The sequence below is a fragment of the Nestor notabilis genome, unplaced genomic scaffold (assembly GCF_000696875.1).
Source record: "Nestor notabilis isolate BGI_N333 unplaced genomic scaffold, ASM69687v1 scaffold9052, whole genome shotgun sequence".
Lineage (NCBI taxonomy): Eukaryota > Metazoa > Chordata > Aves > Psittaciformes > Psittacidae > Nestor > Nestor notabilis.
This window is the reverse complement of record NW_009918740.1, coordinates 104,086-116,760: the sequence shown is the minus strand read 5'-3', so window position 1 is coordinate 116,760 and position 12,675 is coordinate 104,086. Positions and strand designations below refer to the sequence as shown.

The following is a 12,675-nucleotide window of genomic DNA, read 5'->3' as shown; positions in this document are numbered from 1 at the left end:
TCAGCAGGATCTCACTGTAACTATTTCTTTGTTAATGCTCAGTGTTTACAAGAATTTGGACATTTTTCACTATGTCATTTTAGGACAAAATCTGTGATAGCTTCAACAGCAGTCAGATTATATGTTGCTATCATTTAATTAGCAGTGGTATATATGAGAGACCACTAATGTCATGCCTTACTTGGATGAAAGTGCAGAATAAGAGTAGCAAGCAGAGGGAAAAGCGGCAGATAGATGGTGGGTGTCAGAGGAGGGATATGTTTGGGTCCATTTGTCAAGGTAGTAGTCTCATGCTGAGTTCATCTCACGTGAAGACTGTATTTGCTGTATAATGTTGAATTTAATCCCGCTTGGAAACTTACCTTCTGGGTGTCTCAAAATAGTGAAACATGTGCTTTGATGGGGGTTTCTTCATCCAACTTTTCTGCCCTTGCAAGACCTACTAAATTTTGCTCCTTCTTCACAGATACATATGTTGAGGTTTGACAGAAATAATAAGATCCAAGAAGTCAGCACGGTTTAGGCAGCCAACTTGTAACTGGCAAGCTGTGGTTATTTGTGCGCTCTCAGGAGGTGGTTACAGGCAGATAGCGTAGGCATACACTTAGTGCAGGGCTGTTGAGAGCTCCGCTTTCAACCTTTTTATTTAAAACTGAAATAATAACATACTGAACACAGTAATCTGGAATTTTTTTAGATCACTCAATTTACTTCTGATTTTCAGCCATCGTGAGCATGCCCACAATGTAGAAGATGTCAGTAGAGGTTACTGGTAGCAAGCTCCTCTGGAAATAAAACTTCTGCAGTGTAGTGGGTGTACATAAGATCACTGTCACTCATGAAACCATCCTTCGCTTTGACATTTAGTCCTTGGTCTTATTCTTCAGCAGGAAGCAAGGTGGCAACAGTACAACAGAGAATACAAAAACGAGAACAGGGAGTAACCAGGATATGTGTTAGATTGCTAGAAGAGAAAGCTATTTGAAGGGAATCTTTCAGATGTGTCAAGGTACTAGAAGGAAAAAAATGCACAACACAAATACGGAGGTGCTAAAATATTTTGCATATTCACCTTTCTCAGTTTTTGACTTCAGCAAATTCAAGGAGTTTCCAAATTGTTTTGCCACCCTTTTTTGGATGAACATTATATTTTGTTTACTAGTTAATATTAAATATTTTCAGGATTAGTTCCCCTTGATTGGATTTAAAAAGATAGTATGTCTAAATGAATAGGTTTTACTATTTTCTATATTTTTGAAGATTAAATATGAACAAGAAGGACTGTTACTGGTTTTGTATACTAAAAAGGAAAACTTCATAGCCACACTCAGCGGCCTGGTGTCATCTTGATTTTTCAAAAGAGGCAGTGAGATGAGATTATGCAGTGAGTAACATCAGTGTTTGGCACGATTATGGCATGTTTGCTGCCTGTAAAAAGCAGAGGAAACTAGATACTATTGCTGAACTCAGCTCAGTGTACTGTTGTCATATATTATTTAGTGCACTAAATGTATTAATTATTGCGCTAATATACATAATGTATTAATTATTGCACTCTACTATATAAAGTATTAATAATTGCATTATATGAATCTTGTAATAATTAGTGCACTAATTCTTGAAGGGCACAGTGGGGCTGGGCACTATGCAGCCAATCTAATACAGCAGTCAAATCCCATGCTGACTGCAAATTACTGTGCACCAGTGGATGATTAGACTTTTCACTACTCACATTGGAATTTAGGAGGACACCTGTAAGAATTTTTTAATTTCAGATTTCAAGCTTTAAGTTTTGCAGTGAAATGTTTTTAGTATTTTGTCCATTAGAAGTCAGGTTTTTCCACTTAACAAGTTCAAAGGAGGCCTGACTGAAAAGGCACAAAAGGAATCGGGGAGGACAGTGCAGCGGCTGTTCCAAGGAGTTGGTGTGATGAATTCACCTTACTAAGTGCTAAAAAGGCTTCTGCTCAGCATGGGGAAGCTCGCTTCATTTTATGACTCTAACCCCTCTGATTATAAACTTGACTGGGATCAATGGAGAAAGAGTGCCTGCTGGTGAGGGAACAGCGTATCCAGGCAGAGCCCAGATGCAGAATGACTGAACAGACATTGCTTAAAAACAAGGTACAAAAGATCTGTAGCACTTGTCCTTTGAGATCACTCTGATCTCTTCAAACATAACAGCTCCTTGAGGTTCCCTTTCTTCTTTTATTTCTTAACCTTTATTTTCTTAACCCTTGTACTGTTTTCAGTTACCCCCCCCGCCCAACACACACTCCCCTCAGTCGTCTGTATTGTCTCTGCTCATGCAGCATCTGCTGGAGCAGTGACTCCACAGTTTCTTCAGCAGGGCTCTGGCTGAGGTGATTGCTTGCTGTTCTTACACCTGCTTTCTTGGACCATGTGCTCTCTTCTGTCTGCAAATTCCATCAAGGTGTGGCTCAAGGATTTTGGCTGTTTTTCCAGGAGTTCTGCAGCCCAGTGGAGGTCAGAGCTCTGAGATGGAGAGAAGGATAAACTCTTTCTTCCCTGTGTATTGTGATCAGGGTTTGAATCCCAGAAACCAAACCATAGCTATGGCTATTTAAATTGAAGGAGTAACTCCTTTAGCAGAAAACAGTGGGAGCATCTCTCTCTGTCTGGCTGTGGAGCATTGTGTCCTGTTGGCTTCAAAGCGGTGGAGAAAGGTAGATTATTAGCAGAGTGTGGAGGGACAGGGAACTTGCTGCAGGTTTTGAAGTGTGAGAGATACCAACAGAAGATCGTAGACGATGAATCCTAGTAGTCTGGCAGGGAGTGCTCCGTGGTGGGTTCAGTCCTGAATGCTTCTGCTGCCAGTTCAGTCTATGCTGCATGGCACAGAAAGGGAAGAAGCTGATGAGGAAAGGAAAGGCTCTTTGGCATTCTTCTTTATCTTCTTCAAAACATAAGGGGAAGGTCTGATGAGGTGACTTTTGCTCTCCTCTTCCCCTGGACCATTCACCATTTTGTAGGGTAATCCAAGAGCAGTCTTGACCTTGAGGTAGCCTTAAAGAGCTTTCTGAGATCCTTGTCCCCTCCCTTGCTATTGGCAGTGATGGATGTGTTGGCAGCTGGATGTGCAGGGGCAAATGGGATGCACATTGAGCAAACAGATAAATGTGCTGCAGGCTGGGGGAAGGCAAGATGCAGAACTCTGGACAAGACTTCATTTGGGTTTTGGAATTATCAACAGGGACTTCTCTACCTATAACCCAAATGATCAGGCAGCATGTGAGTTTGAGGCAAGGGGCAGTGATCTTTTAGAAATGATGGTGGCACATGGGATGTGCCTTCCTTTCTTGGGCTGCCCTCTGCTGCTGCTGCTGCTGCTGCTGCTGCATAGAGCTGACACTAACTGAGCTACTGCTTCATGGTTTGTCTTTGAAATTATTCACCACGGAGAAACAGAAAGTGATCACTGGATAAATGGGGGTTTATGAGCGCTGCCTTTTGCTTGGGGGGAACACTGGCTTGTTAAAATTCATCATCTTGTTCAGCTGAACTTAAAAGTAAATTAATTCCAGTACTGAGGAAAAATAACACAATTAGGACAAGTTCCTTAGCCAGGCTTTGAGAGCAAGCATGACGTGCTGTTGAGGCTCATGGCTAGATTTATGTTAAATTAACATATAAAGCACCCCAGGAAATGTAGTGTGGCATGTCTTGATTGTAATTTGCTACCATGATTCTGGTTGCTGAAGGTTTGTAGATAATCTGAAGATTTTCCATTTCCTGTTACATTTGTTACCGGAATTTGCCTCCCCCCTTCTTATTTAATGCATTTCCACTGTTGCCTCAAGAGAGCAGCAGAACAGATGACAGACAGCACTGAGGAAAGGCATCCTGCACTCTACCTACCTACAGCTTGAGTAGCATGTCCATCATGTCACACACTTCTGCTGGTCAGAAATCTTTTGTAATGCTTTCAGGCAAGGCAACCCTTCACATCTATTCCCATACAGCCCACTTCAGCTTCATGTGTAGAACTAGAATACCCTTATAAGTAGGATTAATAGGTTTCTCTTTGTTGGAGTTGCCTAGTTGCTTTGCTTTTCTGGTAGCTGTAATGACAGATACCTTTTGGAAGTTTCTAGAGGTTTCAAGACTGCTAACGGTCCCCGTGAATATTTCAAGGTGACACCACAAGAGGGAAGCTGGTGAGTTTTCGCCACTAGGGGTTTAGAGGGAAGGAGGGTGAATCCAGGAAATTCCATGCAGATACAGACATTAATAGGATGTAACAGTTGTGGAATCAAGCCCTCAGAAGTTGGGAAATGCAAGAATCGCAGTTCCCTGGGTAACCTTAGTGTTTGCATGAGTTATGCTGCATCTTTAATTACACAGTCACATACTGTTGCGATGAGCAGCTATTCAGTATTTTTGCATCCTCTCTAACAGTATGTGGCCCCAGGCTTTGCTCAGTGACTGCTATTCAGTTTGTCTTCTAAAGACAGAATAAATCATTTTAGTTTCGGTTAACAGCTGCCTGCTTATTTAGATAGGTTGGCAGTATGATGTATAGTATATAAATAATAACAGCTTCTTTGCGCTTGTTGCATTGCTCAGGGGACAGACCTTCTCAAGTGCTCCTAGGATTCAGAGGTGCCCCTGGCATTCCCTCCTATAACAAGTCACACCCAGTAGCTTGGTTACTAGTTCTTAATTTTAATGCCCAAGTGCGGCTGGCAGCATGGAAGAATTGTTTTGGGAAGAGGGTCCTTTGCTTGGTTGTCTGCTTACAGAGCTTCAGGATATAAACTGAGAATGGAAACTATTATTTTACTTTTGGGAAGGTCTTCTCTTCAGTTACGTTGGGGAAAATAGATCATTACAATGAAACAACAGTGGTATGATGGTGCTAGAATACCAGTACATTTTTTAGTGGTAGAAGTAAGAGGTGTTATAAGGAGATAGTTGAAGGAGCATTAGAAAATAGCTTTATTGAGAATTGGAAGGAGCTTTGTTCAAAAGTGATGTGTGGAAGTCAAGAAAGTGCTTGTGTGAAATGGCATAGAAGTAGTTATTGAGTATGCTGTCCTTATGGCAAGATGGGAGTAAAAAATTTGATAGTACGAAGTAATGGGAAGAGGAGAAAAGCCAAGAACCCCTCTGAAAGGAATGACAAATAGTTCCTGTCTGATGTGAGAGGAAAGAGACTCCCAGTGAACTGCAGCAGAGAAAACAGAGAACCTGGCCAGAGGTGCCAGCCAGAGGAATGGCCTTGCCTTCCAGATGGAGGTGGGTAAGGGAAGACAGAAATCCCGCTAAATGAGAGCCTTGTGCTTCTAAAGCTCGGTGTAGGTGCATGATCTAGTAGCATCTGTGTCTCCATTAAACATTTCACCTAAATGTAGCTTCAACACACACAGTATAATAAGCATAGTGAATAAAGTGTGATGTTAACAGAAGCTGCCTGCCTGCACACGCTGATGTGGACACATGGCCTGTTTTTTAGAGCAAACCATGCAGCCACAGGTACCAGCTTACATACTTCAGACATGGGAGTGTGAGCAGCCCTCTCTGGGTAGGGTTCCCAATGCCTGGAGGAAGCCTGGCTCTCTCCTCATAAAGTCCTGTGAGGAATTCAGAGCCTAAGTGTCCCTGCATGTGTTGTATCCCTCAGTACTCTCAGAGCTAGGAAACATGCAACACATCCAAATGGGAGTTAAGTGCAGCAGCTACAGGTCTGGTCCTTCTCCTTCTTTCCAAAGTGGGCATGTTTAATACCCACAGACAAATTCATCCTGTTCGGCCATGCACTTAAGAGATCTCGGGTCAATTCCTGGGAGGAGGAAAATGTCCCAGTCTGGTCTTCCAGCCCCTGAGGCCCCTCATTAGTCTGAAGTTCAACTAGGAACTGGATCCCATTTCCCAGCTCAGTCTCCCAAGTGGCTCCTGCAGCTAGCAAACTTCCTAGCTAACAGGTTTGAGCCAAGCCACTAAAATCCCTGTGTCACACTGGTAGTATAGTTACACCTTAGCTCTAGATGGCTCAAACAGCGAGTAAGAGTCAGAGCTGAAGAAAATAAAACACAAAAACATGATAGAAGAAATGAAGTCTGAGGTGCACCAATGCACAGGAAAACACCTGGGAGCAAAGAAAAAAGTGGAAAGAAACCTGGAGGTAATATGCTGTTGAGATGGGCAAACAGCTCCTGTGTATTTTGGGAGGGCTTCCAAAAGTAGTAGTGCATATGCATAGCTGACACAAGAAACCTCCAACCACATTATAGCCTGGTTTAAGCTGCAGGAGGAACCAGGCCGCTGAGCCTTTGGCATCTAGCTCAGCCAGCTGGTCTGTGGAGAAGGACAGGGAGAGGGCCCCATCCCTCCAGCTGGTGATTCACAGCACTTGGTTAGGGTTTGTAGGTGCACATGCACTGAGGGTCTGAAGTGATGTGGTGTGAATAAGCCTGAGCTCCCTAAAACGGCTGCTGTGCCAGAGCAGACATCAGGCAGTGCTGTGCTGTTTGTATCAGCAGCTTCCAAAGCACTTTGCAGTGGCAGGTGCTCACGTTTGCTGTCATCAGTTTTACAGGCTGGGGACAGAAGAGGGGAAGTGTAAAGTGTTCAAGCATGGGCCAGTCAAGAAGCCAATGCAAGAGGGACATTCCCAGCTCCTGCCCTCTTTCTGGATGTCAGAGAGTGCTGTTTCTTGATAAGAGTTATACTTTTATTAAGCTGTTGGACTGGAGCCCTGCTTCTGCTTGCCCAGTTCTCCTCCCCAGCAGCTGCACTGCCCCAGCGCTCACCATCCCTGCCGGCGCAGCCACCAGCACTCACTGCAAGCCTGCTCACGAGGGGATTTTCCTAGAAAATTCAAATAACAAACAGGCTAAATGTGCACATACACTTACTGTATGTCCTGCTCTGAGCAAGGGGTTTACCCAAACACAGTCTTTAATACAAGAAAGGTATCTTTGCTCTTTCAGACTGAGGGTGGGAAACCCCTGCTTGTCATGATGCTTGTCACTGTCTTCCGTGGTTTGAACCGTCATCCACAGCTCAGAAGGGTTCTGGCAGATCGCTGAGGTGATGGTAAAAATAAGCTGCTCTTTACCTTCACTTCAGTTATTAAAAAATTTAGGGAAGTCCATGGCATTTTGGAGGCACTTAATTAATTTGCGTCCTTATTTTCTCTTACATGGACGTGGAGGTTCCATCAGGCTCCACATTTAAGAGAAGCCTGCAAAGTGCTTGTGCGATCTGCACTAGGATCCTTTTAATCTCCAGGCATCATTAAGTGGGCTTTTGCTGCAGGCTTACGGGGTTAGAGGAGCTGCACTGAGTCCTCCTAAAAGTACAACTATATTTAATAATAATAACAGAGGAAGTATAAACTCACCAGCCCATTCAGTTGCTTTTTATAGCAATGTTTCTCTATTTCAAGCCTGCACCAGTGGTATAAAAGTACCACCCTTAAATACATTTAATCTTTTGCTGCTTCCTCACACTTTCCAAGTAGGAAAGATCTCAGTTGCCAGTGCTTGATATAACAATAACTCAAAGGTGCCAGGAGCAGAAGGGAGGTATTATTTTAAATAAAAATAATCATAAAAAAGAGAGAGATTTTAAAAAAAAAAGCCCCAAAATCCAGTTGGGATGTTTCTTTTCGTATGTGAATAGCTTGAAGGTTTTGCCTCCTTCATGAAGAATGTGATGTTGAGTTCAGGAGTGTGTCCAGCCAACATTTCACCTACTTAGCATGAAAAAAATAAATCTAGGCCAAAAATATCTAACCCATGGCAATTAAAGCTCACACAGGCTGAGATCCTGGGGGCTAACTGAACTTTCAGAGGGCGAAAATAGGCATTGAAGAATCCATCAGGTGGGTAGATGTGTACATTTTGGTGTGGAAGAGAGCAGGTTTATGCCTTTAGTCTGAACGTGCTGAATTTAATTCTCCTCCTTGCTACAGATCCCTGTTATAAACTTGGGAAACAACTTTCTGCACTTGCAGGAGCCACAGCTCCTGACCTCTGAAGCAAAGCTACATCCCAGGGCTCTTTGTAGCACTAGTTTTGTATTCAGGAAGGTGCCTGGATGAAATGCCAGGACATTCAGAGAGATGAATTACAGAGTGTGGCAGCTCAGCTGAAAGATGGAAAAGGTTCCAATACTCAAATGCAGACTCTTCTTTCCCAAACTGAGCCTTGCTTTTGTGACAAAAAAGGTGTAGTGTGGGCACTGCAAGCACTGGGTACTGCCCACATATAAATAGGGATGATTTTGTATTCATTTTTCCTTCTTTTTTCTTTTTATTTTCAATCAGTTTAACAGATGTTTCCTCTTCTGGTCTCAGGTAGAATGAAAACCAAATTAGACTTTTAGGAATCCTGTAAATATTTACATTCCCATACATAGAGCAAAGCAAATGTCTTTGCAGAGTACCAGCTGGAGGTGCAGCAGACGTGCTGCACTAAAGGGAAGCTTCTTGGAAAGGGTTTTCCAGAGGTGTCTTAAAGATACACTTTCCACCAGAGCCTTCAAGAAGAGAGAAATCACTATGGAAGTCTCAGGAAACACTGATTCTTATCATCTTCCACAGCACTTGGCTTAGGGTGGGAAATGTTCCAGTCCTTTTCTTAGGCTAGGCCAGCACCTGGTGCCATAAAGCGTCTCTCCAGAGGAGCTCACATCGTGTCCTTGGGGATACGGTGCATTGTGTTAGAGCAGGCAGCATACCGCGTTTGCAGGATGAGAGCTAGGACTGGAAACAGGACCCTCATGAGAGCTTCCAATTTCAAAGAGAATCAGTTCTTTTTGTAAAGGGGTCGGTTTTATTGTGATAAATATGAAGAAAAATTAAACAGTTCTACAAAGCTTTGAGAGGTTTGGGATTTTTATTTTTTTTAAAATAATTAATTTCAATGGCCACTTCAGACTGATGAAAACCACCTGCCTGCACCAGTGAGCATCCTCGCCCTCATTCAAACCTGGAGACAGCACAGGGCATACAGCAGGACACAAGTACGTTTCTAACCCATGCAAGTGATTCCTTTTGTCACAGACATAGGTCTTGACTCTTGAAAGAAGGACAGTCACCGTCAGCCTAGGTCAATCCTTCTGCATGAGGTCAGGAAGAGAGGGTAAATGACTGGAGCACAGAGGCTGAAGTGGTTTTGTACCTTTGAGATAGAGTATTTCACACTCAGGGTAGTTGGTGTCATCTCTGGGAGGCACAAATGAAGGAGTTTGCCTTCACTGTGTAACTCAAATGGTGGCATGGCTCAAGTCTGCAAGGTGGCAAGATTGCTTCTAGTGGAAAGAAAATATTCCCAAGCTACCTCAGCAGAAGCAGGAGGAAAACAGCCCACCAGTAAGTCTTTATCACCCGCTAGTGGTGATTTTGTTAGGCACCAGGAGGAGCAGGGGTGGTCTCCCTCGCTGAGCAGAGGTATGGGAATGAGCCAAGGGTGAACAGTGTTAGGAGCCCCATGGAATGACCTGCTCAGCATGAGGAGCGAGCAGTGCCCCCCTCCCCTTTTGAACTCCCTTACGTTTGCTGTACTTGTTGCCTCTAAAATGCTGATCTTTCTAGTGTCTGCTTTTGTATTTGCAGAATATCATCAAGAAAGTGATTGGACAAAAATTTGTGTACAAGTTTGTCTCCTTTCCTGAGATTTTAAAAATGGATCCACATGCTGTGGAAATCAGCAGAGAGAGCCTTTTGCTGCAGGACAGCGACTGTAAGATGCCTTCCGAGAGCAGGGATCAGCACAAGCACAGCTTGTCAGCACTGAAAAGCACGAGCCGTAATGAATATATCCACTCTGGCCTGTACTCCTCTTTCACTATCAACTCTCTGCAGAACCAGCCAGACCCTTACAAGCCAATCAAAACAGAAAAACTGGAGGAGAAGTCAGAAGGAACCACACCAGTGGAAGAAGTTCGGACTGTCATCAGATTTGTGACAAACAAAACAGACAAACAAGTTATGAGGCCCATGGTGTCGTTGCCTTCCACTTCCGAAACAGCAGCTGCCTCTGCTTTTCTCAGCTCGTCAGTATCAGCTAAAATATCTTCCTTAATGCTACCCAACAGTGCCAGCATTTCATCTCCATCGTCATCTTCCTCCCGGTCACCATCTCTGTCTCCCACCTCACCTCTCCCTGCAGATCACAGGAGCCTCTTCCTTGATTCCAGTTGCCACAACTCAGATTCCCTTGAGCCTCTGAACCTCTCCTCAGGCTCCAAGGCAAAATCTCCATCGCTTCCCCCAAAGGCTAAAAAGCCCAAAGGCTTAGAAATCTCTGCCCCACCTATGGTCCTCTCCAGCACCGACATTGGTTCCATCGCCCTCAACAGCCCTGCGCTTCCTTCAGGATCCCTGACTCCAGCTTTCTTCACTGCACAGGTGAGACCTGCCTGTCTCCTGTACTCTTGCTTTAGCCAAGTATTCCCTCCATGTTGCCAGGAGCGTTACTTCTTTTCGCCTATCCATCTGATGGGAGAAAAACCAACATATGGGGAAGAGGGAAACGTAGCAGACGTCTGAAAAATGAGTGGAAATTAGGTTCCTCCTGGGGTTCCTAACGTGAGTATGGGAAAAGCTGTCACACTTCATAGACTGCCTGCAAGGATAACAGGATGGGCAGCCATTAGTGAACATGAGTGAATCGCTTGTCAGTTCAAACCAGGTCTACAAAACAAGCAGGAAAAACCCAACAAGAAAAACACGGGGGTTTTTTAGGTCATGACTTGAGCATGTGCACTGTGGGATGCTTGGTTAGGTTTCAAACAGTGTGACCTTTTCATTAGCTTTTGAGTACAGAGTAAATTAAGTACTTTCTGAGGCAGGCTCGTAAGCCAGTTCCAATTTCCAAAGTTTTACGCACACACAGAGGCCTTGCCAGAGGTTCCTTTCAGCACAGACCTGCTGAATAACCAGGAGCTTATTTTGTTCTTTTTAATCACATATTTGTGCAGTCACAATGGTGAGTTCCCATTTTCAAGCAAGTCTATGAAAAAAAATGCATCAGGGCAGAGGAAGAGAGGAAAATCACATAGAGAATGACCTGGTGTGTCCATCGGTGAGCTGCTGCCACTGCAAAATTAAACAAAAAGAATCCAAGAGTAAACTTATGCCGATGAGGAACACCCCCTAACATCTCCCCCCTTCCCCCCTCCAATAAAAATGCAAATACTGGCATTGAATGAAACAAGCAAAGTAAATAAATAAACACAAAGGTGTGTGTGTTGCAAGCTGTCATTTACTTGCAGTTCAGACACACCTGTAAGCCACCAAGATACCAAGTTGTGTTGCAAAGACGGAGGATTCTGTGAGCTGTTACCTGTCATTTTTGACACCGTGAAGCCTTGAAGTGAAGTTATGCTTGGCAGGAAGAACTGAAGTGTGGCAAACCAAAATTGAGGTGCAATGACAGACTCTTATAACCTCTAACTAACTGTGGTATAACCACAGTAAGTATTTTGCTCATAGGGAGCAAATCTGACAAATAAATCGTATCAAATGCCAACCAGACACAGTGACTGACAACATGAGTTATTACAAACTTGCTTTAATTTATTGCTGCCCCAAAACTCAGTATGAACAGAGATTCCTTTCCTCATTTTGTAAGTATTTCTTTGAACATTTCATTTGCTCATTAATCTATAAACTGGTGTACTTTCTACCCCTGAAAGATGTAGAATTAGGTATATGATTGTGGTGCAGGACGGCTACCTAAGGCCGTGATGACTGTGATCCAACTTAATGCCATTACAAACTTTTTTTTTACAGGTTACCCTGTCACAGAAGCAGCAGATGCACTCATGTAGGGTAGTTCCTGGGTCCATTTATCTAAACATTTATCTAAAATTTTGGCTATACAGCAACACACCTTTCTTTCCTCTCTTTTAGCCCTATATTTCTAGTGTGGAAAAGAAGCACACTGCAACCTAGATACTCGACCTGGTGAATATAAAATAAGAGCTATATAACAACTCTGTTCAGATAACTGTAATACCACAATGCAAAGTAACTAAAGCCATAATTTAGGCTGGAAATCTGCAGTTCATCTCATTATCCTAGTAAGAGCATGGATCATATCTTAGACCATCTGTGGTTTATGAGGTCCCAGCGGTTGACATCTGCAAGTGCAGGGGCAGGTGCAGAACAGGATGTCAGACACCAGCTCCTGCTCCAGGAGTGATGTAGTCCTGCTGCCTGAAAGGGTATTTCAGATGGCTTTCCACTGTACCTGCTGGTCACGAGGAATACCCTTGGCTGGAGCCCTGTGAGAGGGCATGTGATATACAGAACCAATTTCAGAACAGCAAAATGGGTTTGAAGATATCAGTGCATACACTACCGTACTTTGGCAGAGAAATGTCAGCTTTCCATTTGGTTAACTTCAAAGAGAGATATTTAGACTTTGTTCAGCACTTGCTTCTTTTACAAATTACTTTTTGCTTCTTACTTTGTTGGCTCTCCCTTGGCCCACATGGATATATAATTTTGACTTACTTTCTCTTCAGGCCTCTACTTTAGCGTTTATAACTTTTACAACATGCTGTTTCCTTATGGACAAAGTAGTGTGGCTACAGCCAGCATGTGCGTGGTCTGCATTGTATCCACATACACCATCCAGGCTCCAGCACGTGCCTAATGACCTGGGAAGTAACATACATGTGACAGCACTTGTCTGTTAT

General features: G+C 43.5%; 1 protein-coding gene across 1 annotated transcript in view; it reads left to right on the top strand.

Annotated features, from left to right (window-relative positions):
* ELK3 (ELK3, ETS-domain protein (SRF accessory protein 2)) overlaps positions 1–12,675 on the top strand; it is a 21,230-nt gene that overhangs the window by 871 nt on the left and 7,684 nt on the right. Inside the window, exon 2 of the mRNA XM_010009887.1 lies at positions 9,584–10,378. Coding sequence (XP_010008189.1) covers positions 9,584–10,378 — 795 coding nt within the window. The remainder of the gene's footprint in view (positions 1–9,583; positions 10,379–12,675) is intronic.